At 41.9% G+C, this 24,532-nt stretch overlaps 1 protein-coding gene across 1 annotated transcript in view; it reads left to right on the top strand.

Annotated features, from left to right (window-relative positions):
* The first annotated feature begins 1,889 nt into the window (after nt 1-1,889).
* Nucleotides 1,890-24,532, top strand: part of PTPRR (protein tyrosine phosphatase receptor type R) — a 143,042-nt gene continuing 120,399 nt past the window's right edge. The window contains exons 1-2 of the mRNA XM_035544118.1: nt 1,890-1,962; nt 12,343-12,647. Coding sequence (XP_035400011.1) covers nt 1,902-1,962; nt 12,343-12,647 — 366 coding nt within the window. The 5' untranslated portion in view covers nt 1,890-1,901. The remainder of the gene's footprint in view (nt 1,963-12,342; nt 12,648-24,532) is intronic.

Below are 24,532 nucleotides of genomic sequence, written 5' to 3'. Positions count from 1 at the left end.
ACCCTAAATCATTGCCTAGAACACACAAGGGTGATGACTTGTGGAGAATAACAAAACAGCAGATGACTGTAAGTAAATTTTTCTTGTGTCTTTCCCTATGAGCTGGCTAAATGTAACTTGCACTGCATAATTTACTCAGGGGAATAAGTATAACTGCCTACTTATTCCTCCCATATTCTTCTCTGGGCACATGGGAACTGTTGTTGTGGGGTGTGCTGCATAGATGGACTACTATCTTTCACTTTTTTTAGCTTTCATTTCTACTAGTCAGAACTAGTAGGATTAAACCTGAAGAGAATGTGCTGCAACTAGTCCATACCCACAGCAAAGTACCATCTCAGTATAAGAAGCAGCAGAGACCTTGTGACTTAGCAGGGCATCTGCGGCACAATACCTACAGAAGTTAAAAAGACAGAGCTCAAAATCCACTTTGCGTTCAAAACCCCTTCGATCCTTTTAATTCCCTATTTCGGGCAGAGCTCAAGATTGAGAGCTGTTTCCCAGCCCAAGCCTTTTTCACTGAGGGTGCTGTCAATTGAACATCCCAGCAGCCCATAAGCATGTCAACAGCCATGTGGGGTCTAGCAGAGGAAACTTGCTTGCATATGTACGGTCACGCATGCAATCGCATCTAGAAAACAGGTCCTGTGCAGCCCTTTGCATCATGAGCTGGGGGTCGGCCTCTTCTCGCAGCTAACTAGTGGTAGAACAAGAGGGAATGGTCTCAAGTTGCGCCAGGGGAGGTTCAGGTTGGAAATGAGGAGACATTTCTTCTCAGAAGGAGCAGTCAGGCATTGGGATGGGTTGCCCAGGGAGGTGGTGGAGTCACCGTCCCTGGGGGTGTTCAAGGAGAGGATGGACGTGGTGCTTAGGGACATGGTTTAGTGGGTGACATTGGTGGTAGGGGAGTGGTTGGACCAGATGATCCTGGAGGGCCTTTCCAACCCTAATGATTCTATGATTCTGTGACATGAAGAAAATGCCTGCACAGGTTCATCTGAAGACAACTAAAAGCAGGCAAGCTCTGCTAATCTCCTATTATCTTCTGCTTCACTTCAGAAGCGTTGTTTCCGTGCAGGACAGACCGTGAGCCACATCCAACCATAGGCTTGTAGATGGGTCACTTGCCGGGTGACACATCTGTCGCTTCCTTTCACGGTTAGCCTCCAGTGACTCTTTTGTTCAATTAAACTCAACTTTAGAAAACGATCACATTACACAGCTGTTTTGCGTGTGCCCTCTTTATTTGGGTTTGTAACATACATGGTACCAAACTTCCTGAGCTCCTGCTACGTCGGTGTTGCGTTGGCCTGGCTTGAACTGCTGCCAGCAGCTCAGCAGACCCCAAGCGAGCGTTACTTTACCTCACACCAGCCATCATTCCCATCACGCAATTTTTGCTAACCGTTTATTTTACAACCCCGCGTGCCTCACGGCAGATCGGAGGGGAGCACAAACCCCCGCAGACACCCCACATCTTTTGGGGCGAACCCCCCCCCCCCCCCCCCCGCCCTCTGGTACCAGGAGACGCAACACCACCGCTCCGCTGCGGCAGCGAGCAGGGCTGCGGCTCCGCCTGGACCCTGAGGGGGAAGCCGGCGAGCTGGGCTCCCTCCTCCCGGCCGCAGGTGCGGCTGTGCCCGGCGGTGCCCCCCTGCTCCCCTCCTGTCCACTTCGCCCCCTGTCCCCTCAGCCCGCTCGCCACAGCCAGGTGCGAGCGCCCCGCACCCAACCGCCGCCCCACCGCCCGCCCGCGCGGCGCTGCGCATGCGCAGCACGCTCCCAGGCATGCTCACTGACTGGGGGGGGGGGGAGCGGGACGTGGTGTCGCGGCGCTGCCCGCCTCGGCTGTGCTCGGCTGCGCTCGGCGGGGCTCGGCTCCGCTCGGCTCCGCTCGCGCCATGCGGCGGGCGGCCGCGTGCCTCCGCGCGCTGTGCCTCCTGCTGCAGCTCCGCGCCGCAGGTGAGCGGGGGCGCTGGGGCGGGCGGCCGGGAGCACCTGTTGTGGCGGGAGGGCGGGGGGGGGGGGGGGGGGGGGAGCGGGTAACGGCTGGCGGCGGGCGGGCGCCGTTCAGCACCACGGACAGCGCCCGCCCCGACCGGCGGCCGAGCCCTTCCGAACCGCTCCGAGCCCTTCCGAGCCCCTCCGAGCCCCTCCGAACCTCTTCGACCCCCCCCCCCCCCCGAGCCCCTCCGAGACCTCCCGAGCCCCGCGGCCCGAGCCGCGCCGTGAGGGGGGCGTTGTTTGGGGGCGCCCCGTGTCGGTTTCGGGGGACCGGGCGCCGTTGCCGCTCCCTTGTCCGGTGGCAGCAGGGCTTTGAGGGGGGGTTGCAGGCTGGGGGGGGTCACAAACCCGCCCTGCGTGCACTTCACGAAGTCTAATTAGCCGAGGCAATTAAGCGCACCCCGAAATACAGCACCGTTTGGTCCCCTGTTTGGTGTTCAGAGGAGCGGCGCCCGGGCACAACGCCTCGGCGTCGCCTTGTTGCAGAGCCACTGGAAGTGACCGAACTTCGTGCCCCCACACCACGGGGTGCTAGGAAGATTTGGGGGGTACAGCGGTACCCGGGCACCGCATCCTTCTGTGTGCCGTCGCCTGGGGAAGTGCCTCGCCGTGGTTATCGGCATCGCGCTGCCCCGGTACGTCAGGCTTCGCTTCATAAATCCCAGGAGCCCTTTGCCTTGGGAAGCTCGCGCTGTTACGCCCGATGTTTGTTCCCGTCTGCGTGGGGTTACTGAGAGGCAGGGCACGTTTCGTGATCCGTTTCAATGAAAGCCGTAAGCCGCTGTTAGGTTGTTCCTTTACAGCATGTATTAAAACGATCGCGTGTACGAAATTAGTGGGCAGCCTCTGTTGGGCATAGCCTGTCTTCTAATCTCTGTTTATCCTCTGTTGATAGTGGATTTTGCGTTCATTTAGATCTGCTTCGTTTTTATACCCTGCTAATGGAAACTGGTGTTATCTCCTGCCAGAAAGCCATCTACTTTCCTTACCAAGTTTAACTTGTTTCCCTAAGTCACTGAGAAAGCCTACAAAGCTTGACCTTTATCATGAAAAGGCCTCGAAAATCACGAGGAAAATAAGAGAAAAATACCCTGCAGAAGTTCATATGGTGCTACTTTGCTCCCCGGGCAATCTTGGAAAAGAAGTGTTTCAGAGAAAGCAACAGAAAGGCTGGACGGGAGCTGAATTCAGCCCTTGCATATTGGGCACGGCTCGCATTGACTGCAAGAACTGGGCTTCCTCTAGGCAGGGCTGAGCGCGGCTGGCTCCTGCTGGAAGTCACTGAAGATGTCATAATGATAAAATAACACAGCGAGCTTAAACTGCTGTGATTTCCCTGTTTCATCTGATGCAAGTAGAAAATTTGGTCTTTCATGGAGTACCGTTACAGACATCTTTTATGTATAGCCTAAACTTATGAATTATTGATGGTGCTTTTGCAGCTTTGGTTCATGTGATATCATAAAATGAATTGCACTTGCCGCTAGTGTTGGATCACAAATTATATCCCAAATGTCAATTTTTTGTACTGTGATGCAAAGTGCTTGGCTTTTCACATTTCTTTTTGTTCTGAGGATGAATATACACGAGACATGCTTCTGCATAAGGGATGCCAAAGAAACCATCAGCAGATGTTAAGAAAATCTCCTGTAATGTCAATTGGTGATAGTAGATTTTAGAGAAAACATAGCCCTACCTGATGTGATACTACTGCAAAAAGAATTCATTTTCTAATATGTTTAAATAGTGTTTTTTAATAGAAAGGCAATGCATGTCATATTGCAAATCTAGTATGCTATGGAAAGGCAATTCTATTACACTTGTGTCACAGTAGCCACATATGTATCTGCAAAAAAAAAGGAAATAGCCGTGTCGTGATTGAGAATTTCCATGTCCTTAAAAAGGTATCATTTTACTAAGTTGATTCAGACACCTATTCCAATAAAACATGACAGCTGTGTAAACAGAAAATTAACTTCTATTGTACTGTTGGTATACTGGTATATCTCTTGCTGAAATCAAAGACACTCGTGTGTGCATTTCTGGAAACAGAATTAGACCCTTATGCTGAGTGCAGCAGGTGAAGTAATCAACCTACGCAGAGCTTGCTGTTAAAGGAAGACCTAAATTTGTAGCTACTGATTACAGGTCAGCATGAATCTTTGACTTCTATTATGCATTGAGTGAGAGAGTGCAAGACAGGTTATACTCCTTTTTAGTTGCTATGATCTAATACGTGTTCTTGCGGTGAAAAATTTATGTCTCCCAAGACGACTAGAGAGCATTGTTTCCTTGTAAAAGAATGGCAGGTGGTAGCAGAACCACAAAGTGATGCATTAGACTAACATGCAATTAGAGCTATTTGCGTCATCGAGATTACTCAACTAATTAACTGTTTCACCTCACTTTCTTTTTTAGAAGATTGTATGAAAAGAGTTAAAACATATGATGGATTAAATATCTGGTCATAGGAAATAACCCAGGAAAATCATTTAGACTAGAAAAAACTTAGTTAACAATTAGCATATTAACCCACCCCCTGCCTTTTGTTAAAATCTGAAGAAAGCATTTTGCATGAAATTTGTATGAAGAGGAGTAAATTCTGCTACAGGAAAAGCAAAAAGTTAGCAACTGAAGATTTGGTTAGGTCATCTAAGACATGGTTGATCGAGCAAAGGCCTTATGGTAGCTTGATCAGGGCTTCTAATACCTCACTTTATTCTTCTCTTCATCAGTGAAGAGATGCACTGACATCCTTTAGTCAGTATGGACCAATATTTCCCTACCAGCCTTTTCAGAGAGGAAGCACGTAGGTCCTAGTCTTAGCCTCTTGGTAGATCCATTCTCCAAGCCCGTTGGTTGAATCAGGTGAAATTCAAAGAAGGAAATAGGGGCATTTTATTTTCTTGGGGCGATGCTTTGACCACAAACTAACACTTCTTCGGGCAAAACTGTCTAGGTAGAGAAACATATCTTATAAATATGCTAGGCCACTTCTCATTTAATTGCTACCAAAGCCCGCAGGGTGATGTTACCATGTCCTGCTGAGCAGAAACTAGTCCTGCAGCTTTCCTGGTCGAATATGCAGTGCGTTGTATTCTCGTGGTTAGAAATGACTGGAGTAGACTGCAGTTCATAATCAGGTATTGGGGGTCCTATTTTCTAAAAACCACACAAGTTCTGCCACAAAAATAAGAAAATCTGGGGATTTTCCAGGATATTTCTAGGGTTGAAATGTGATTTGCACAAAATGCATATGCCATCAGATCCATTTCAGTAGCCTCATACTAATGTGTGAATAATGCTAGCTTCTAAATACATGTAGAGTGAATGTGAAGGAGCTATTGATTTAAAAAATGCATTGGAATTCTGCTTCATTACACTAACATAATCTAAATGTAGCTGGTACTTATAATTGCCTTCAGTAGAAAACATATTGCTGGGCATGTGTGGGTGTTTTTACTAGAATAGACATTTGTGCCTTTTATTAGTAGACTCGTGGATAATCAGAGGGTAGTCATCTGTCCCCTTAAAAGTTCAGCTGGGGAAAAATAGCTTTATAATTCAGTGTCTGGCTTCGTATTATTTCTGAAGAAATAGAAAAGATTCTTGTCATGTGTTTACATGTGGAAATTCGTGCTATTCACAATTTTTGAAAGGCATCATCTTCTACGAGGGGGTTATGTTCAGTACAGCCATTAGGAAATTACTGAGGTTTGTGATCTTGGAATCTCTGCACAATTTCATTTGGTGCATTATGAGAAGACCGAAACATCTTAGACAGCAAAGGCTGGTTCCAGCTTCTCCAGAGAGTGAAGCAGGAGACTTGCTTAAAAGCCACAAATTCATCTCCTGGGGGAGTCTCTCTGTCTAGAAAGTAGCAAACCAGATACAGCAGGTGGCTGTGGAGGTGGCCCCCCTCTGCGGGCACGTTCTCAGGCCTGGTAGGGGGCTAGGAGAAGGAGTAAGGTTCATTCCGTAAAGCACAGTTGTTGTCCTTCATGATTTTCAGCATAGTTTCGGAATAAGTGCTTGGAGAAGCTTAATAAAATCTGCTCAGAAATCCTTGGTGTGATCTCCTAGAGCAGTATTAGTGAAACAGAAAAACAAAACAAAACAAAACAAAAAAAAAAACACAAACACCCACACCTGCTAAAACCTTAAGACTGAAGTTTGCTTCCCTTCATAACAGCTACTGATTTCCATGGAGATACTATATATTTACATCCGTGTTATGCAGAACAGAATTTAGCCACAGCCTTCATTTGGAAAATGACGGTAATCACAAAATTAGCACATTGGTGTGGCACCTTCTCACATTTTCTGGAGAGAAAAAAGTCTGATGAGAAACTATATGGTACATCGGTGCCAGGGCATGAGTATGGCGGAATACTTAAGGGCCTTTGGGACCAATGGCGCATCCATTAATTCACATGAGTGGACCTACTGAAATCAATGCTCTGTAGTATCCAGTTTCATTATTGACATATTAGGCAACAGGCCCATAAAATGAGATGCAAAGTGCCTTTTTGAAAAAGATACCACCGATGTGCTTAATTCTAACTCACTGTAGCTGTGGATATTTTTGGCCAGAGCACTCTTTTTTTTTTTTTTTTTCCCCTACTGAAAAGGACTAATTCAGCAAAAAATGAATTTACAGTCGTTTCTATTTTCAGCAGATTGCTTATCACAGAAGGAAAAGAATCCCTTGCAATTCTTTCTCGCACACTTTCTCTCTCTCACATATGCATGTGTTTTCCCTCACATGTAGAGAACAGAAAATGAATATACACCTCCAAGATGCCTACACATTTTGTCCTTATTGATCATTTGAACTTTTTGTTTTGGTCAGAAGTTCTGAACATTTTGTTCAAGGGCAAATCAAAATATTTTTCCAAATTTTTCCAATTGTCCTGTGTTTGCTCAGCTCTGGTGCAGGTCACTTGCTTTGAATTTTGACATACAAAGGGTGCTATTCCTTTAATACAAAACACTTTTTTAATGAAATACACACCTTTTGCGTATCAGACCTCGCTAGGAAAGCACAGAGCCCTTCCCATAAAGAACAGGGATAGAAGCTAAGAAGTGTATGTGTAACAATTTTTACTGCATTATTGCTATTAGTGTGACATTTTATCTGTATAAGCATTCTACCGGCATTGTTATTCTTTGTTTTTCTATAACAATTATATCTAGTCCTATGTTGCTTCTTGAATGAGACCTTTAAGAGTTTCATTTTGCTAACAATGAACTCTTGGCTTTAATTACATGTATGAGGTGTGCTTCCTCTTTGCCCATAAACAAGACTTTGAACTTAACGGGGCAGAGAAACTTCCTTTAGCTGGAGGAGGCTGTGAGAAGCCATGCAGGAGCATGCCCAATGAAAGGTCATTGGGTCTAACAGCCTACTTTGGGTAGGGAATAGCTTCATTTGTATTGCTTTAACAGTTTTATCTTAAGAGAAGGCAGTGGTTTGAAGGAAGAACCTGGTCAGGATTTGTGTTTTGTTGTTACGCTCTGCACGACAGAAACAGTCCCACAGCCTACAAGTCCCTCTACAACAAGGACTGCTATATGTGGGAAAGGGTTTTCCCAGGTGAATAAGTTCCCAAACTTCCAATATGTGCTACCAAGCTAGCAAGTGGATTCATACTTTCTCCTTTTCAGGTTTGCCTGGTTGGCCTCACGGAAGCACTTTTGAAAGTCTGTTCTATTTCTCTGACGGTTAGTGAAGTCATATCACCGAATCACAGAATGGTAATAGTTCTTGGTCTGCCTTGCTAAAGTTGAAGAGTAGTTTTTGATGGGCTAATGCTGTGCAGCCTATCCAAATGAGATTTAGGTTTGATTGATGTACTACTTTGCTGATGGTAAGACATACTGTTAACTAGACGGTACAGATGCAAGGCATATTGCCTCCAGACAGCTTTTGTTTTCATTTGTGCTTTCAGCATCATTTAAAACATTTTTATTTCCCATCAGAGATGTTGACTACTCTTGATATGTTAATTTTTTTTTCAGTAAGGTGGATGAGGCAGGGATAAAGAAATACATTGTGAGCTTGCAAGGGAGTTTGGTAGGGTTTTTTCCTGTTCTACTTTCCCGAAAAGATGATGAAGACAAAGATGACAACTGGTAGCAATGGTGGAAATACTGAAATTAATACAAGCAATAAAATAGAAAATATGCATTCTACATTACTGTGGGGTTTCTTGTTGCACATTATCATTTGATGAAATGTTGCAGCTGTTAAAAGGTCTAGAAGCAAAGCTCCAAGGACTGGAAATGCAACTAAAGATAATCAGAGATTTTGAGGAAGAAGACTGTTGTGCAGAGGAATCTAAAGTAAAGAAGAGGGTTACAGTGGAGGAGCATGAAAGCAAAGAGAAGACAGAAATAGAACAACCAATAGGAGAACATGCAAAATTGAGAAAGAGGTGTTCTTGCTTGTAAGAAACAAACAAACAAAAACAAGAAAAACAAACAAACAAAGCCAACAACAACTAAGGAAAAGAAGCAGCATGTAACTTCTTACATGGAAGAAGGAACTCCTTACAGGGAAGAAGTCAAAGTCAACTGGTAGGAGAGACCAGAGGAAGAAGTAGCTGGTAGGAAAGACCAGAGGAAGAAGTAGCAATATTCATCAGGAACCTAAGCCAGAGTGCTGACCCATCAGAACAATGTACAGGTAGAAGAACTGGAAGACAGAATCAACAAGTCAGACCAGTATAAAAGTTAGTGCCGCATTTGTTACCAAAGAGAATTGGAATGGTTATTACATGAGAGGGAAGGGGAGGCTGTCTTCCAGGAGCAAAGGTAGATAGAAACGTGCTGCTGAGATAAGTTCTGATGCAGGTCTGGAAGTAGCCACTGATTGCTGTTCATTTTGGAATAAAATACTGAAATCAAATTTTCCATTTTCCTAAAAATGACAATACTTAGCTGAGAAGTAGGTGAAGATTCAGCCTATTTTTGATTAGAAGAAATAGCATGAAATCACAATCTGAACATCTAGTCTGCTCTCCTCAACGCCAAGGCAGAATAAATGATAACGCTTTGTAAATACACTTGAGGGAGGGAGGAATTTTAGGAGAAGGAATAAAATTATTTTAGTAAAGGGCGATATAAGCGCTGGATGAATGATTGCAAATCCGTCATGAATAGTGATGCTCTGAAGTAGAGTTCAAACAGGGTAATGTGACTGGAATAGAAAAATTCACTTTAGGATCAAGTTTGCTAAGCTTATGGAAGAGACTCCTCCAGGAATTCATGTTTTTGTTTTTTTTTGAGTCTTGTCCTAAGTCTCATTTTCTGAATCCCTGTGTTTCTTGATACAGTGGAAGATTAAAAGACACCTGAATCAGTTTTTGCTATCATACTGTGCTGCTTCAGTTCTTCATAGTTTCTGGTGGTTTCCCCAGGGGCCTCAGAGGAGAACTTGTTTTTTTCTGTGTGGGTACAGAACTAGATATGGGAAGGAAAAGAGACTCCCTATCTTCTCCCTCTTAAGGGCTGGAGACCGGCAATATTTGTAGGTATGTGTAGCAGAAGTGCTGGTGTTTCTGCCTTAACCTCTCTGAGTGCCTCGTTGGTGCAAACTGTGCTCAGAGCTGAGGTTTGGATGGCAGGGACAAGAAAGAATGTTTATCAGATGAAGAGGAAGCTTTAGGTTCCACCACAGGATCAATGGTGGCCCACTGTTAGGGTCGCCTGAGGTACAGGTAGCAATCTGGGAGTCAAAGTCTTATTTTGTTTAGGGCCTCATCCACAATCTACTGAGATCAATGAAGTTTTCACACGGGGTACTGTCAGTGCATGGAACCTGCTGAAATTATTGTGGCTGTGTGGACTTCTCAGAAAACTAAGTTCAGCCTGGTAATTTTCTTGGGTCGTGTTTGACCTTCTGTGCTGTCAGCTGGTAAAAATACATTTGTCTGAGTGCAGAAGGTACGTTGTGTAAATAGACTAGTTAATTTCTCATTTCTACAGAATGGGTCATTACCAAATTGTATTTTGCTGTCCATCTTGAAAATCTGTGGTGGTGGATCATGTATTGAATCTGCTGCAGTGAGCTGTGTTACTGCCATGATTTTAGCATTGCAAAGGAAGAGAGTCTGTCAGGATTTAGTCAGAAATGGTGATGCTGCTATTAAAAATAAGATTTGTGAGCAGGTGATCTTTTGGGGGAATTCCTTAAACTCTTGGCTTATCAAAAATAAGACAAATATTCTTTTTTTTCTGGATTCAGACAGGATTAACTCTGAAGTTTTACTTGGAATTTACTTTAATATTATTCAGTGACAAATTTGGACTAGTAATTACATTTTCTGCTTCTTTCAGTAAAAATAAATGAAATAAAAGGGGAACTTGGAATATTAAAGTGAGGAGGAAATGCAATGTAAAAAATTCCTGGGGAAGCACAGTGCTTTTTATTCCCTCAGAAACAAAGAAGCAGGAGTGAAGGAAACAATGAGGAACCACAGACACGAAGTGTGTTTGTAGTTAATATGCTCAGCTTTGGAATACGAGTTGCTTGTGATGGAGACATGAAAAGAAAGCCAGTGAAGAGGTGACTATGAGAAGTGCTGAAGTTCCCTTGTTTTTACTTTGCCCTTCATGCAACTCTGCAAATTGCTAGGTTAAGACCAGCCCTCAGGATTTTATCAGTGAAGCCAGCCCCCAGAAATCTGAATGAGATCCCAGAAAGCTTAAAAAGCTCTGAAATTCAGCTATCCCTAAGACCGTACTCTGCAATTTCTCATTTTTTTCTGCTCTCAGTCATCTTTGCAATTAAACTTGGCAACGTGTCCTCAGTGGTCATCTAGAAATTGGCTTTTTTTTTTTTTCCATTTAAAAGAATAGCCTTGGGTTTAGCATTGTACTTTATATTGGGAGAATCTTTAAGCATACTGCAGAATGCCTGAGTCTGTGTTGTGTCTTCCTATTGATTTTCTGCTCATGTATGATATGAATTGCCTCACTGCCTACTGACATGGACCCACTTTTGGCAGTGAACGCAGATCCCAGTGATGCATAGCAATACTATAGCACAGACAAGATATTGGCGTTGATTTTCCTAACTGAAATTTCATAAGGAAATTAGGTCAACAGAATGTAATTACCTACACTGAAATCTCCTAAGGGCACCGGGTAGAGCTGTGCAAATGGCTGATTATTTTGATTTGCTTACAGAAGCAAAAAAAAATAGAGGCAAAAATCAGTCTGAACAGAACAAAGTGATTTCTTGTTCAACCTGAAGGGAAAAATGTGGTTGGTTTGGGGCTGTTCTTCACAGCTCATTATGAGAATTAAAATAATGTTGTTGTTGTTTTTTTTTTTTTCTAGCTGAAAACCAGTGCACAAATTCACCATTCCCATTAACTCCAGCAGCTTTGAAAAAGAAATCCCAAGCTGAGCAGAGCGAGCTCTCAGGGTTCACTTCTCTTAGAACACAAAGTCCCTTTTGTACCACAGCGTGTTTCTTAGAGCACTCATCCAGGAGGTGACTAATTCAGCTTCAGTTACTTTTTATCTATAAAGGAGATATCTGTGCCTATTTTTCTGCTCAGAGGGACAGCCTGTCTCCCAGATGAGCAGCTGAATTGGGCTGTTGTGGCTGTTTATTTCTGGTTCCTTTTAGAAAGGCATCATTAGGAAGTACTTTGACTATCAAAAATAAACTTATTTTTCATCTCATGGCAGCAGCATGGAAGGTTTGGAGTGCGACAGCCCCCTTCTATTACAAACATGCAGAGGTGATAGAGGTGGATGTATATATACTCTGTATGCTGTTGCCTAATGGTGGGGTGGTAAATTGTGGTTATGGAGTCAAGCATCTGAGTTTTACCTTTTCTCTCTTTCTTACGCATTTAAGTCTGATTTTTTGATCTGGTTCTTGGCCTTTTTTCCTCAATTCCCATATATAAAAGATGATCATTATAATTCTCATTTTTTGTTATTACTAGGTGATTAAATACATCAGAAAGTGGACTGCATATGTTTTGATAATGAAGTCAATACCGGTACAGAAGTTGGACTTGGCTCAGCACATGCTCTGCTGTTGTATATCATTTTTGAAATGTAACCCTGACTAGAAGTAGAAAACATTTGAAAAAGCACTGTAAAAACGAATTTAAGAATTTAATACACTTAACATACTTAGTAGACTCTCTATGGTGTTGCTAAGCTATTGCTATAGAAATTACATTCAAGGGAATTCTTGTATTCCACAAATAACCTTTCCAAATCTTGTAGAACCCAAAGATCTCATCAAATTTCTAGAATCATCTACAGAATATCCAAGAGAGACATTCTAAACTTATTCTTTTCTTTCTGCAGGCTGCTTTTCTGGAGACAATGACCACTTTTTGGCAATTCATCAGCGAAAGAGTGGAAAACCTGTGTTTATTTATCACCATGTGCAGAGTGTGGAGAAAAGTCTGGATACAGACAGTTATAAGAATTCCAAACAAAATTTCCATTCTTCTTCCCACACCAAAATAAACAAGCTGCACCCTGCAATAATTGTTAAATCAACCTTCCCCAGACCTGCCTATGACCCGTCCCTCAATCTGTTAGCTATGGCTGGTCAAGATTTAGAAGTGGAAAATCTTCCCATTCCTGCAACAAATGTGATTGTTGTGGTAAGTGCCTTTTTCTGGTTTCTGGAGCTGTTTTGTGAATAAATATGCTTACAGATAAATATAGACACAGATTTTAAAGTGGGGTATCCAAAGTTCATATTCTTCTGCCTGGCTGATCGTCTAAATCTAAATAATGACCACACATCTTGAAGCTCTTCACTTTAGTAGAACTTGCATTCGTATAGCCTTTCTGTGATCAACAAGCAATCTGATGAACCAGTGCAGAATATAGCTTCTCTGTAGGCAAAGAACATACCTTTGCCTCAAATGCCTTTAATCCTTTTGTCTTGATTAATATTTGCACTGATGGATGGGTTTTAAACTTACTCTGCATAGGGCACAAGAAAATATATTCCAGTGAACAATTCTGCAGAGGCAGGGAGATTTTAAAAGTCTGATGCAAAGGGTTCATTCACTTCTATTTCTGTAACAAATCCACCATTATGCTTACGTAGCTGTTTGAAAGCAAGTCTGTTTGTTGAAAAAAATTAAGAATTATGTTATTGTTGGTGTAAGCCATGTGTATTCCTGCTGGGAGATACGGTCCGGGACCCTCCTCATTCAGTAACCTGTGTGATCTTTCCCATTCTCAGCAAGGTGATGGCAGCACTCCTTCTTACAGTCGACAGCACATCAGTGGAGCCATACACTGATGCCACCCTGCTGCATCTTCACCCTTCATGCCAGGGGAGCAGGACAATGTCAGTAGAGTTGTCCCCTGTGGGGTGTGCAGCACAGTCTGCGTATTTTCTGCACGGACACTGCTATGCCTCACCCCGGTGCATGGTGAGCCCTGCCTGATGATGCAGAATTGGGTTTATCCTTCTTCTTTCTGGAGGGAAGAACAACCATTTGTAACGACTCACTCACCCATTAGAGTTAACTAATAAAGATTAAATTGAAACAATGTGACTAATTACAATCAGCAGCTATTTGCCTAATTCTGTAAATTGCTTTGTACAAGAAATGCTAGATTAAAAAAGAATGGCCTTTGCAAACAAGGATAGAAGACAGAGTGTACAGCGCTGGGAGATGTTAGCACTTGAAGTGTTTCACAATTGATAGTTTCTCTTACTGCTGGTACCTCTGGAGATCTGCCCTTGTGAAGGCACCGAGTAGCTGTCTGCATGCCACCGAGGTTAGTGGAGTGCAGTAAGGGCTCGTTTTAAGAGTTAAAAAATAGAGTTCTAGCCTCAAAAAGCTGTGCTCTGGGCATGTTTGCATTCCCTGTGAGCAAAGCCTCCTAATTTGAGATTTGATGGCTAATGTAATTAGCGGTCTAGGTTCAGTTCTGTGCAGGCATACTACTGCAGTCCATTTCAAAGCAAAATAAGGGACTGACAACCTTGCTTCATAGGGACACATCAACTGTCCACACAGTCCCCATGCTGAATGGTACTGGTCTGGAGGAGGAGGTGTCAAACAAGCTGAATACATTTATGCCCTGGGCTTGCTGCAGCCATTAGGGCCAGCACGAAAGCCTGGCCAGCACAAAAGTGCCTGCTCTCTTCTCCCACAGCAAGCATTTCACCTCCTGTGAAGATGAAAGCTCTCTGTTAGTGCAAGGAGCTCAGAATATCCACGAGCTCTTATTTTTTCATTAATGGTGGTGTTACCTGAGAACTATTATTTTAGCAGAGCCTTGCATGCATTTGGAGATCCACAGTGCTCAACTGTGAATGGAATAATCTTGCAAAATATTCTGGGGCTCCTCTGATTTTAGCTGACTGGCTCTGTGACTGCATTAAAACTTAAGTGAGGCAGATTTTCAACTGGAGTCACATAAAAAAAGATCTATTAAATCTACATTAAGTTCTCATTAAGTGACCTCGGTCTGAAGCTTTGCTACTGCATTTGCAGGATGGAGCTGCTGCTCTGAAACCTTCTGTTCTGGCTGGGAACCATATGTGCTTTGAGGGGGGGCATAACAGCGTGAGCTAATCATGACATGAAAGCTGCTTGTTGCTTGGGATCTTCAGTTATCTCTCGGTGTGTTGAAGGACAGGGATTTTAGTTTGGTTTTAATGTCATTCCTTCAGAAAAAGCCTTTTGGGAAACATGTTTTAAAGCAGAAGCGCAGAGAGACGTGGGCAACTCAGTGGAGTAATCCCGGAATAAAAAATTTCGAAGTTGTTTTCCTCCAAAGGGCATCTGTCCCACAGCAGGGTGCTTGCCATCATCCAAGCACAGCCCTGCTCCTTCCAGGTCTCTGCACTTGGATGCTTGGTTTCTCCCTGTTTCTCCCTCATGAATTTCATGTTAAGTAGATTGCAATCTTAATGTCATTGCCAAGGGAGTCTGTTTTGTTTTGAATGCACGTATGTCATTCCCTCTTTGTTTTGAACTAGCACTTGCCGCTTGTTTCTGCTTTTTGGTTTTTATTATATAGGGCAAGTGGCAACATTTGTTGTTTTGCCCTGGCTGACCCTTTTTGTTCCAGCCTGTAGCAATGTTGTTGGTTGCTCAACTTGAAAGGGCAATTGCTGGTGTTAATGCTTCCTGTAATCCAGTTACATGACTAGTGCACAGTGTGATTTAGAATGAAAGCCTGAAAGGGGGGTTATTTTTTAAAATAAATCAACGCTGTTGCAGCTCTGCAGAGGGGAGGAAACTGAATTCAATCTAATTTCAGTGACTTGAGGTCCATTTTCTTCATGATGGAGGTGGAAAGGTAGGGCAAATAGATGCCTAATGTAGAACGATTACAAGGTTACATTTCGTGCTAAGGACTCTGCCATCTGACAAGCAAAACATTGCCAATGCACAGAAGAGTGCTGTGAAGCCAAGAATTCTGCAGGTATTGTGTCAAAAAATGGTGTTTTGTGGCTCTACCAATAAAAAATGCATGTTAAGAAGTAATATTACTGAACCTGGGGAAATTGTACTGCTTGTTTGCCAAAGGGAGGAAAACGAGGGTTTTATTTTCTGGCAGTATGTTTTCTGTACCTGAAGGCTTTCTGTCACATTACCTCCCTTCAGTGCTCAAATCTTGTTGAGGGAAGTAAGGACAATCCAGAGATCTTAGAAGCATTTTGACTGTTTTATCAATGTTTTTGTGCTTAGCCATGCATTTTGTTTAGCTGTCATCCAAAAGGACATGAGACCACTCATCTAAAAACTGCTTGGTTAATATATGGAATTACCTACTTTTCTGGTAACACTTAAGATTTTCTGTTTGTTTGGATTTGTTTGGGAACCCAGAAACCATGCATGCATCAAACATATTAGAGAGTTAGCAGGGAAGTGAACAAATTCTCCAAACAGGTCTCTGCTTATTCTAGGTCTTCTCAATACTGAATAAGAGCACCAGCAAGGTCAAGGCAGTACACAGAGAGCATAAATACTATGTTGATAAGCCCTTATTAAAAATGCTGCTGCCTAACATACTTTAAACAAACAAACAAACAAGCAAACATACATACATACGTATATATATGTAGTTAGGGCTGAACTTGAGAAAAAAGCAGAAGGACTCGTAGTAAAGGTTACAGCTCAGGCTGGACCTGAAGTATCACCTCATGGAAGTGCTAAAGCATCAGCACTTGCAACCTGATACAGTTTGGTCTGTCCAAAGTCTCTCTCAGACACACAAGTGTGTTGTGCTAACATTGGGCCAAGCTTCTCAGATGCTTTTTTCACTCATATACTATAAAGTGTTTCAGAAATGTAAAGCTAATCAACTTGCTCACTATATCATTTTTACCTTTCACCTCCCACTACTACTATGCACCTTCTTATATAAATATGAAAATCTGTGTCTCTATTTTTGTTGCTTATGGAGTTGACAGCGCTGTACCATAACCTAAAATTCGGTGCATCTCCTCAGTTTCATTTGGTTTGCATGTGTGTTACTGCACTGAGCTGATTTAAGTGGAGTTTCTCTCAGCTAATATCAGTGGGATGTAAGATGCACAGACAGCCACACGGAGCTTCTCTTTGCATTGCCATGGCTTTTTGTGTAAGGCCGAATTCCTCAGAGCTGCAGCTCCGCCATACCATTACAACTGTTTTGTCATTAACGTTTGACCCTTCTACCTTCAGGCAAGCTGAAAACAAGGAAGCGTTTCAGGTGCTAGTGCTCCGAGGTGGGATTCCAAGGAAGAGTAAGGCACATGAATGTATGTAGCTATAAGTATAAGATGCCCACGTGTGAGCTAGGTATTCAAGCATGTAAACTACCAATACAACATAGCCTTGATGTCTACTTCAGGGTGAGCAGAGTATCATCTCTCTCTAGGCCCAAATGGCTGTACTGACAAGATTTCTATTGGTGATAGTGGGTGCATAAGCACGTGCTGCACACTGACTACTTGCATATTTATATGTATCATATATTCATGCATGCACACTGGGGGTTGGAACTAGGTGATCTTTAAGGTCCCTTCCAGCCCAAGCCATTCTGTGATTTAGTGCTGTCTTAGTCTGCAGGTGATCCCAGGTTAAACAACAGTTTTTATACCGAGATAATGTGGAAATCCTTTCTGAATCAAGGCACAGTTCAAGTAGGTGAGCTGCTTCTAGGATTTTGGGCAGCTGGAAACTATGAGCCTGTGAAACCACAGCAGAGCTGCTTTTACATTTATGTCACATTCATCCCACAAGTACGGCTCCTCTCTTAAGTTTGTCCATGATACATACTTAGAGAAGGTGCAGCTCTTGCTTGCTTACTGACATGGTCTTACACATATAAGTTTATTCCTCCATTAGTTCCTCATTTCCTTATGCATCAGATTTAATTTTTTGTGTCAAAGCCCAGGACCTCAGCTACCTTATTTGATCCTGTGTTTTATTTCATTATTCCCACCACTTTTTCCTGATAGAAATGTCTCTTTTTCTAATCCTTTGGACTTTCTGGCAAGCCATGGCTTACACATGGAATGTCCCATCCAAGTTCCTCTAGTAAAAAACAGGATGTCCTCCTCTCTTGTCCTTCATACGTCCACCCAAGACTTGCTTTTGATATGGGACTTGCTTCTTTCTTTTGAAGACTAGTCAAACAAAGGGAACCAGGCCACAAAGCATACTTCTTAACACTGAAATTACCTCTACTGACTGGTCTGTTGGAATGCCACAAGAACTGTAGGAAGAGAACCTGGTTTAAAAAAAAAGAAAAAAAAAAGTGGGGTTCTTCAGGCCTTCTGGTCGTGTTCAGCCCCAAAATATTTTCCTTATAGGTACATTTTTGTGGAGACATTTAATAGAGGTGGTTTTTTGTTGTTGTTGTTTTTTGTCTTCATACAAATGGAACAGTGTGGAATTTGCTTTTTGCTTTTCTTTAAACAGAAAATAGACATTTCTTCTCATTGAGATTTTGGTAATGTAAGGTCCCCTCTTTTTCAAGGTTGCGTCACAGCGTATTGGCTACTGGTTTCCATAGGTTTTACCATTTCAGTGAGACCTGAGAATATGCTCCAATAATGTTTGTTCACTGATAGCTGTTCCAGTTTTCCCCAGCTCTCCGCTCCACTGACTGAATGTTTCTCCATAGTCTCACCGCTCTTTTCCCTGATATTGAATACCTTATTTTGATATAAGACCAAGTCTCTACTTTTTTTTTTTTTGGTTCTCTATGTCAGGAACTCTTCTGGCTTTCAAATTCTGTGCAGCCTCTGTTGGCACAGCATCTGTCCAGCTAATACAGAGCTGGACAATCTGCATCTCTGAGCTCAGTTGTTCCTGGAGTGGGTTCAGTGAGGCCATGGTAAACAGTCTGTAAAGTTACATTTAAATGTGTCTGACTGATGAAAATGCATGGAAGTCTGTGAGAAACTTTGACGGCTGAGTGATCCATTAGACCAGAAATTTAGGACTGTTTTTAGGAGACCACAAACCAAAAGTAATTCTTAATTTGAGGGGCTTGGGACACAGGAGAGGAGAGGCGTGGATGATGGCTGGGGGATGTTCTTTCTATGGAACAGAGTTTCTACAAGCAAGTGTTGCTCATGAACTGTCTGCCTCCCATCACGTGTCGTATGACATGTTATGTTGTGTGACCAGCTAACTACAGTTAGTTTGGAAGTTATTCAAAATGTTCAAATTTTATCTTCCTATTACATCCAGTCTGGTAATGTCCTTATTTTCACTGGGATAGATGTAGATGTGTACTCCTCTCCTTCAGTAAAAGTACCCTAAGGGCACTCCCTCTGTAGGCCTTGTGAAGGGGTGGTTGAAACACTTCTGAAATTATAATAAGCTACAAAATGGAGCAAGACTAAGGCATAAACATGTTATCGGTCAGGAGAATAAGTAGCCCATAAACTGGCAGGTCAACCAGTGCTGGGGCAAACAGCCAAGCTGACCGTCTATGAGATGCAACAAAAAGTCAGATGTCCCTTTTTGCCACTGAGCATCTGAGGCCTGTTATTGCCAGCCTAAGAGAGGGATTGGCGTTGGGCCAGGCAGAGGAGACTTAATACAAGATTGTAGCTCTGTAGTAACTTCTCAAAGGAGCCTTCTGAGGAGTAGGATCTCCAGATCCAATGGGGTATCAAACGGTCCCTCTCTGTTTCCAGGTCATGTATTTGTCTGATGCTTGAATCAACAGAGGACCAGTGCTGTGCTGATCGATGGTGAAGTTTTAAGATCTTAATATAATTACAGCGCTGAATTGCTAACAAGTTCTAAATGTTAGTCACACATTACAACAGTGGGCACTATCAGTCAGTACCCTTGTTGCGTCCCTTTACATTTTACATCATGACCAGATCTTTACAGCATTCTGCTTCTAAACTCAAGTCCACCTTCTAATTAAAGACTGATGCTCATCGTTATCTTAGTCCTTTCTTAAGTAATTACACTGCGTGCAACATAACTGCAGCAAGCCTTGCACACAGACCTAGTCGCCTGCAGCTCTGTCATTCTGGATTTTGTTTGCACAAAGAAATCTAGAGAGTCTGCATTAGTTGGCCTCATTTGCTTTCTGCTTCCTTCTGTGCACTTCAGCAGGGATAATTGCATGCTGAACCATTATCATGGTATTGTGTTTGCTGTCAGTCGTCGTGGAAAACAGGAAAGATTGCATTAGGTTGTAACATGCACTCAGACCTCCTTAAGGCACTTTTTTTTGTCGTCTGACTAGCAAAAAGTTAATAGTATGTTAGTGGAGTATTTAGTAACCCAGTGCTTTAATTGATTAGCTTACTGCTGGCAACTTTGGAGTTATTTTCTGTATCATGCAGTGGAATGCTAAACTTGAACAAAAGCTAGTAATATTTTTCCTAAATTGCCCAGTTCCTCTTTGATTACAAAGTTTTCCGTTTCCATCATTTTTTCAGTGAAGATGTTTCTTGAAGTCATTTAGCGTTCATGAGCTGCACAGTTTAAATGAAAACTGGATTTCAGAAGCAGGCATGTCATTGCTTTCAAACTAAAGGTTAAATTTTCATTGGCAGTTAATGTTGTAAAGTTCATCTGTAAGAAAAAGATAAGGTATTAACTATTCCATGCTTCTTTCAGCTGCATGTTCCCTTTAATTGGCCAGTCCCAGCTATAAAGTAGATACTTGTGTGTAGGAGAAAGGAATGTTTTTTTCCATTTTTTTTCCATTTTTTTCCATTTTTTTTCCATTTTTTTTTCTCCAGGAAAAGCTTTTTTAATTGATAAAACACTTTTTGGCAAAACAGAGGTTCTCCATGACATTGGATTGCATTCAGCAACAGTTGCCGCCAAATCAAAGATCTTCATTTTTACTTAAGCATTTTCAAGATGTCTCAAAAATGCAGGGGAACTTAGATGTGACAGAAAGGCTGTATACCCAAGTGTGAGAGACCTGGCTCGAAGCCTTGCCCTAAAGGAGGCAGAAGAGAAAACTAAACTTGAGTCTTTCTCATTTCACGTGATTTAGTCACTGAGCAAAGGGGTACTGATAGCCCATGTCTCATACTCACATTTGTTTGACCCAACAGACATTGTTCAGTCAACTGAAAATTCAAAGTAGTGTTAATCTTAGGCTGGTCCAGTACAAATTTCTTGTATGTGTTTTGATTTGGTCCTTGAAATAGAGGAAAAAAAATAAAAACAAACAGCCCCCTGCTGCCTCCTTATTACATGGCCCCATTTATTTGGCCATGCTGTGCTGATTTCCAGGAGAAAGACACAAAATGTTAGAGTGAAGTGGATTTTCCATCCCTGCCCTTTGCTTGTCTCCTTTATGACAATGCACAAGCTACATTTTGGGTGTTGCAGCCTTTCAGCTTCTCAGCTGCTCTTGCTCCCCTTCCTGGTTGGAGCTGCACTGACTCCATTCCCCTGTAACAGTACAGACAGGGTTGCATTTCAGCAGTTCGATCTATGTTCTGTTTTCCTTTTATAATGAGCTGAATCCTGTTACTGTCTAAATATGGCTGAGGAGAGGGATGAGTTTACTGGCATGCACAGTTCCAGGTGCCATCACTGGAATCGTGGGTGCTTGACATCCAATGTCATAAATGAACAAAATGACCCACCATGAGACCCACCCATAAATAAATATTTTGACAACTCCCCACAATAAATCTATGCATTGTGTTGATAGTGTTCAGGAATAAAGACTGAAGAAGCATTCTTTTTTTTTTTACTTTTTTTTTTTTTAAATTTTATTTCTGCTAGAGCCCTCAGAGAACTATATTTGTGGAAAGCCAAGTTCCTTTACAATAACATTTAAAAGACAGATAAAGGGCACTCAGATAAAAAGACAGCAAGACAGCATGTGTTTCATTATCAGTCAATGTTTTGTTGGATCTGGCAGTTCAACCTCTGGAATAATCTTTCCAGTTCTTCACTTCTGGCATCATTGTTAGGGAAAGTGACAGCTTCTCAAAAGCTCCTCAATAGATGGTTCATAGTGTGTTTTTTGTGTGCAACCCCTTAAATGTTAAGCCTTTTAAAAACAGCTTTTGAAAAAGAAAAAGAATATATTTTTATATAACTACATTAATATATGATATTTTTAAAACATGATGACTTATTGAATCAGAGAAACAGTGTTAGGAAGCAGAAAGTGATCTTTGGAACACACTCTTTACAAAGCCTCATAGGTCAAGTATTACTGCACTTCAGCATCTCTTTGACCAAAAATAAATATTGAATTCATAAATGAAGTGCACAGGCTGGGAGGGTATTGGAATTTGAAAATGATCAGCGAGCTGTCAACTGAACAGTGGTTTTTCAGTCCCCTTGGTATTGAAACAGTTCGTGGAAAGGGGAAGAACTCAGGGAGGTAAGCAAAGAGGTACAAAGTCTTTGTTGTTGTTGCTAAAAGCATTCAAGTAATGTTTTGCTGTCCTTCCTTTGAAGGTCAATCATGACTGACAATCTGGGATGGAGCTAATTCTTATTTGGCTCTGCACCACAGTAAACTGGTGGAAAATACTTCAAGTGGATGTAGTGCAAATGAGTCCAGAGGAGGGCCACAAAGATTGTCAAAGGCCTGGAGCACCTCTTCGGTAAAGACAGGCTGAGGGAGCTGGGGTCGTTCAGCCTGGAGGAGAGGAGAAGGCTCTGGGGAGACCTTACAGCAGCTTTCCTGTACCTAAAGGGGGCCTGCAGGAGAGCTGGGTGGGGACTTTGTCAGGGAGTGTAGTGACAGGACAAGGGGGAATGGCTTTAAAGTAAAAAAGGGTGGATTTAGATTAGACATTTGGAAGAAATTCTTCACTCAGAGGGTGGTGAGGCCCTGGCACAGGCTGCCCAGAGGGGCTTGTGGATGCCCCATCCCTGGAGGTGCTCAAGGCCAGGCTGGATGGGGCTTTGGGCAACCTGGTCTGGTGGGAGGTGTCCCTGCCCATGGCAGGGGGGTGGAGCTGGGTGGGCTTTAAGGTCCCTTCCAACCCAAACCACTCTGTGATTCTGATTCTCTGAATACATGCTAGAAGCATTGTGAAAAGCGTTGTGGGTATACATCAAGGCTGCTAATATAATAGCGATGAATAATGTAGGAAAGCGTTTGCCAGCTTATGTTATATCTGTTTATTTAAATATGAATTTCAGACTTTATTAGCTGTTGGAGAATGAAAGTGGAATGTCTGCTTTATACAGATTTGGCTGGGGATACGCATTCTCTTTGGGAATCATCACTGTGTAATAAACTGTAACATAGAAATCAATGACAATATAGTCAGGATTTTTACGTTTATAATATGTTAAAGTCAGTTTGGCTTGATTTACACGATGTCATTGACTGAGTTTAATTTGGCTTTTTTTGCCCCTTTTCCTGTTGGTGGCCTTAGAATAAGAGGTTATATTTTTGCTGGTACTAATTATGCTAGAAACATTGTTGGTGTTTTTTGAAAACACACTGAAAGAAATAAGGATCACTTTGGTTATAATCCTGTGGTGGTCTGGCAACATTTATCTCTTTCTGCACTGTTTAGCCAAATAGTTGCTGATATGCTTTCTTCAAGCAACACATAATATATTGCCTAATTAAGAACAGAGCTCTTGAGGCTAATACTTACAAATAAATATGATATTTTAATTTCATAGTTTCATTTCAGGTACTGTACCATGCAGTTTTATAGAAGGACCTTATTCTGAGCTGACAGGTCATTAAAACAAACGTTTTGGGCTAGGAAGATAAATACTGCTCTTTTCTTTTAAAGTCTTTGCATTTGTTGGGCAAAATAAAGCTAAAATACTATAGAAATGATATTCCTTGCCTAAATGTGATGATGAAGAAGAAAACAGAAATCCTCAAATCCCTCTCATAGGCTTTCTCTGGAAAGGTATAGCACAATGCTCTGCCTAGTTAGCCACAATGGAAGTATATACAGGCAATAGAAATTTACCTGAAAATTAAAAATACTCACTCCCTTTCTTCCACTTTTTGTGTTTATGCTATAACTACACTGGTTAAAGACCTCTCCCCTTTGTCCATTGCCTACTAAGACAGAAGCTGAAGGATTTCTAGGTTGACCCTGGTAGGAATACTCTGTTAAAGGATGGCTGGGCAGGGGGGAGGGAATTAGCTATGAGAATGCCTTTTTGACACACTTTATACATACTTTAGTGGTTGCAGCAAGGGATTATTGACTGGAACTGGAATAACAAGGAAACATTAACTGCGAATTTAAAAGACCACACACACTGTGAAATAGCAAGAAAGATATTGAATGTTGATCAGGAAAAAAAAAGTCAACAACTGACCGCTTCAGAAATAGGTAATAGGACAATAATTAAATAGATACTTTGAAATCCATACACTAAATCAAAAATTCAATTGTAGCTTTAATTTTTAAATGTGCTAAGAAACTCCCTGAAAATGGATATAACCTTTAATGAAATAACTGTAATGTGAAGCTTTCAGTAATGAATGAATTAGAAAACCATATGGATACATTAAGTGGAATAATAAATGTACCATACACAAAAGTAAGACATTCATAAATCATTTATGATGTCCTTTCTAATCAGTTCTTGGCTCTTTGAGTCTTAATTGAAAGCCAGGGTAGCTGGATATTAGAAAAACTAAATTTGTTAGTCAGATAACAGACAACTTTCATTAAAGCATTAATTAATTTTAGAAGGCTGAGGGCCTGATACGTTACAAATACTTGCAGAACAGTGCTACTTTATTATTTTTTTAATTATTTTCATTACTGTCTTCTTTTGTTCAATGAAAATTATTCATGTTCTACTTTAACTTGCTCAGCAAGTATGTTGGGATACTATTGTGCTTATGGAATAGTGTTGTCTTGCCCAAAGAATTCCAGGTGCTTCAAACTGCTGCATGGTACAGTAACAGAAGTAAGATGGCTATTGCTACAGTAACTGAATGAGTTTCTTCCCTCTTTTTCAGGCAGAGATTTAGAGGACCTGTGGTAGGCAGTTCATTCTGCACAGTCCTTCATGCCATTAGAGACAAGGGAACACTGCAGAAAATATCTTTTTCCTTTTCACTTTTCTTGTTT

Source organism: Cygnus atratus, chromosome 1 (genome assembly GCF_013377495.2).
Source record: "Cygnus atratus isolate AKBS03 ecotype Queensland, Australia chromosome 1, CAtr_DNAZoo_HiC_assembly, whole genome shotgun sequence".
Taxonomy (NCBI): domain Eukaryota; kingdom Metazoa; phylum Chordata; class Aves; order Anseriformes; family Anatidae; genus Cygnus; species Cygnus atratus.
This window is presented reverse-complemented; position numbering and strand designations above follow the sequence as displayed.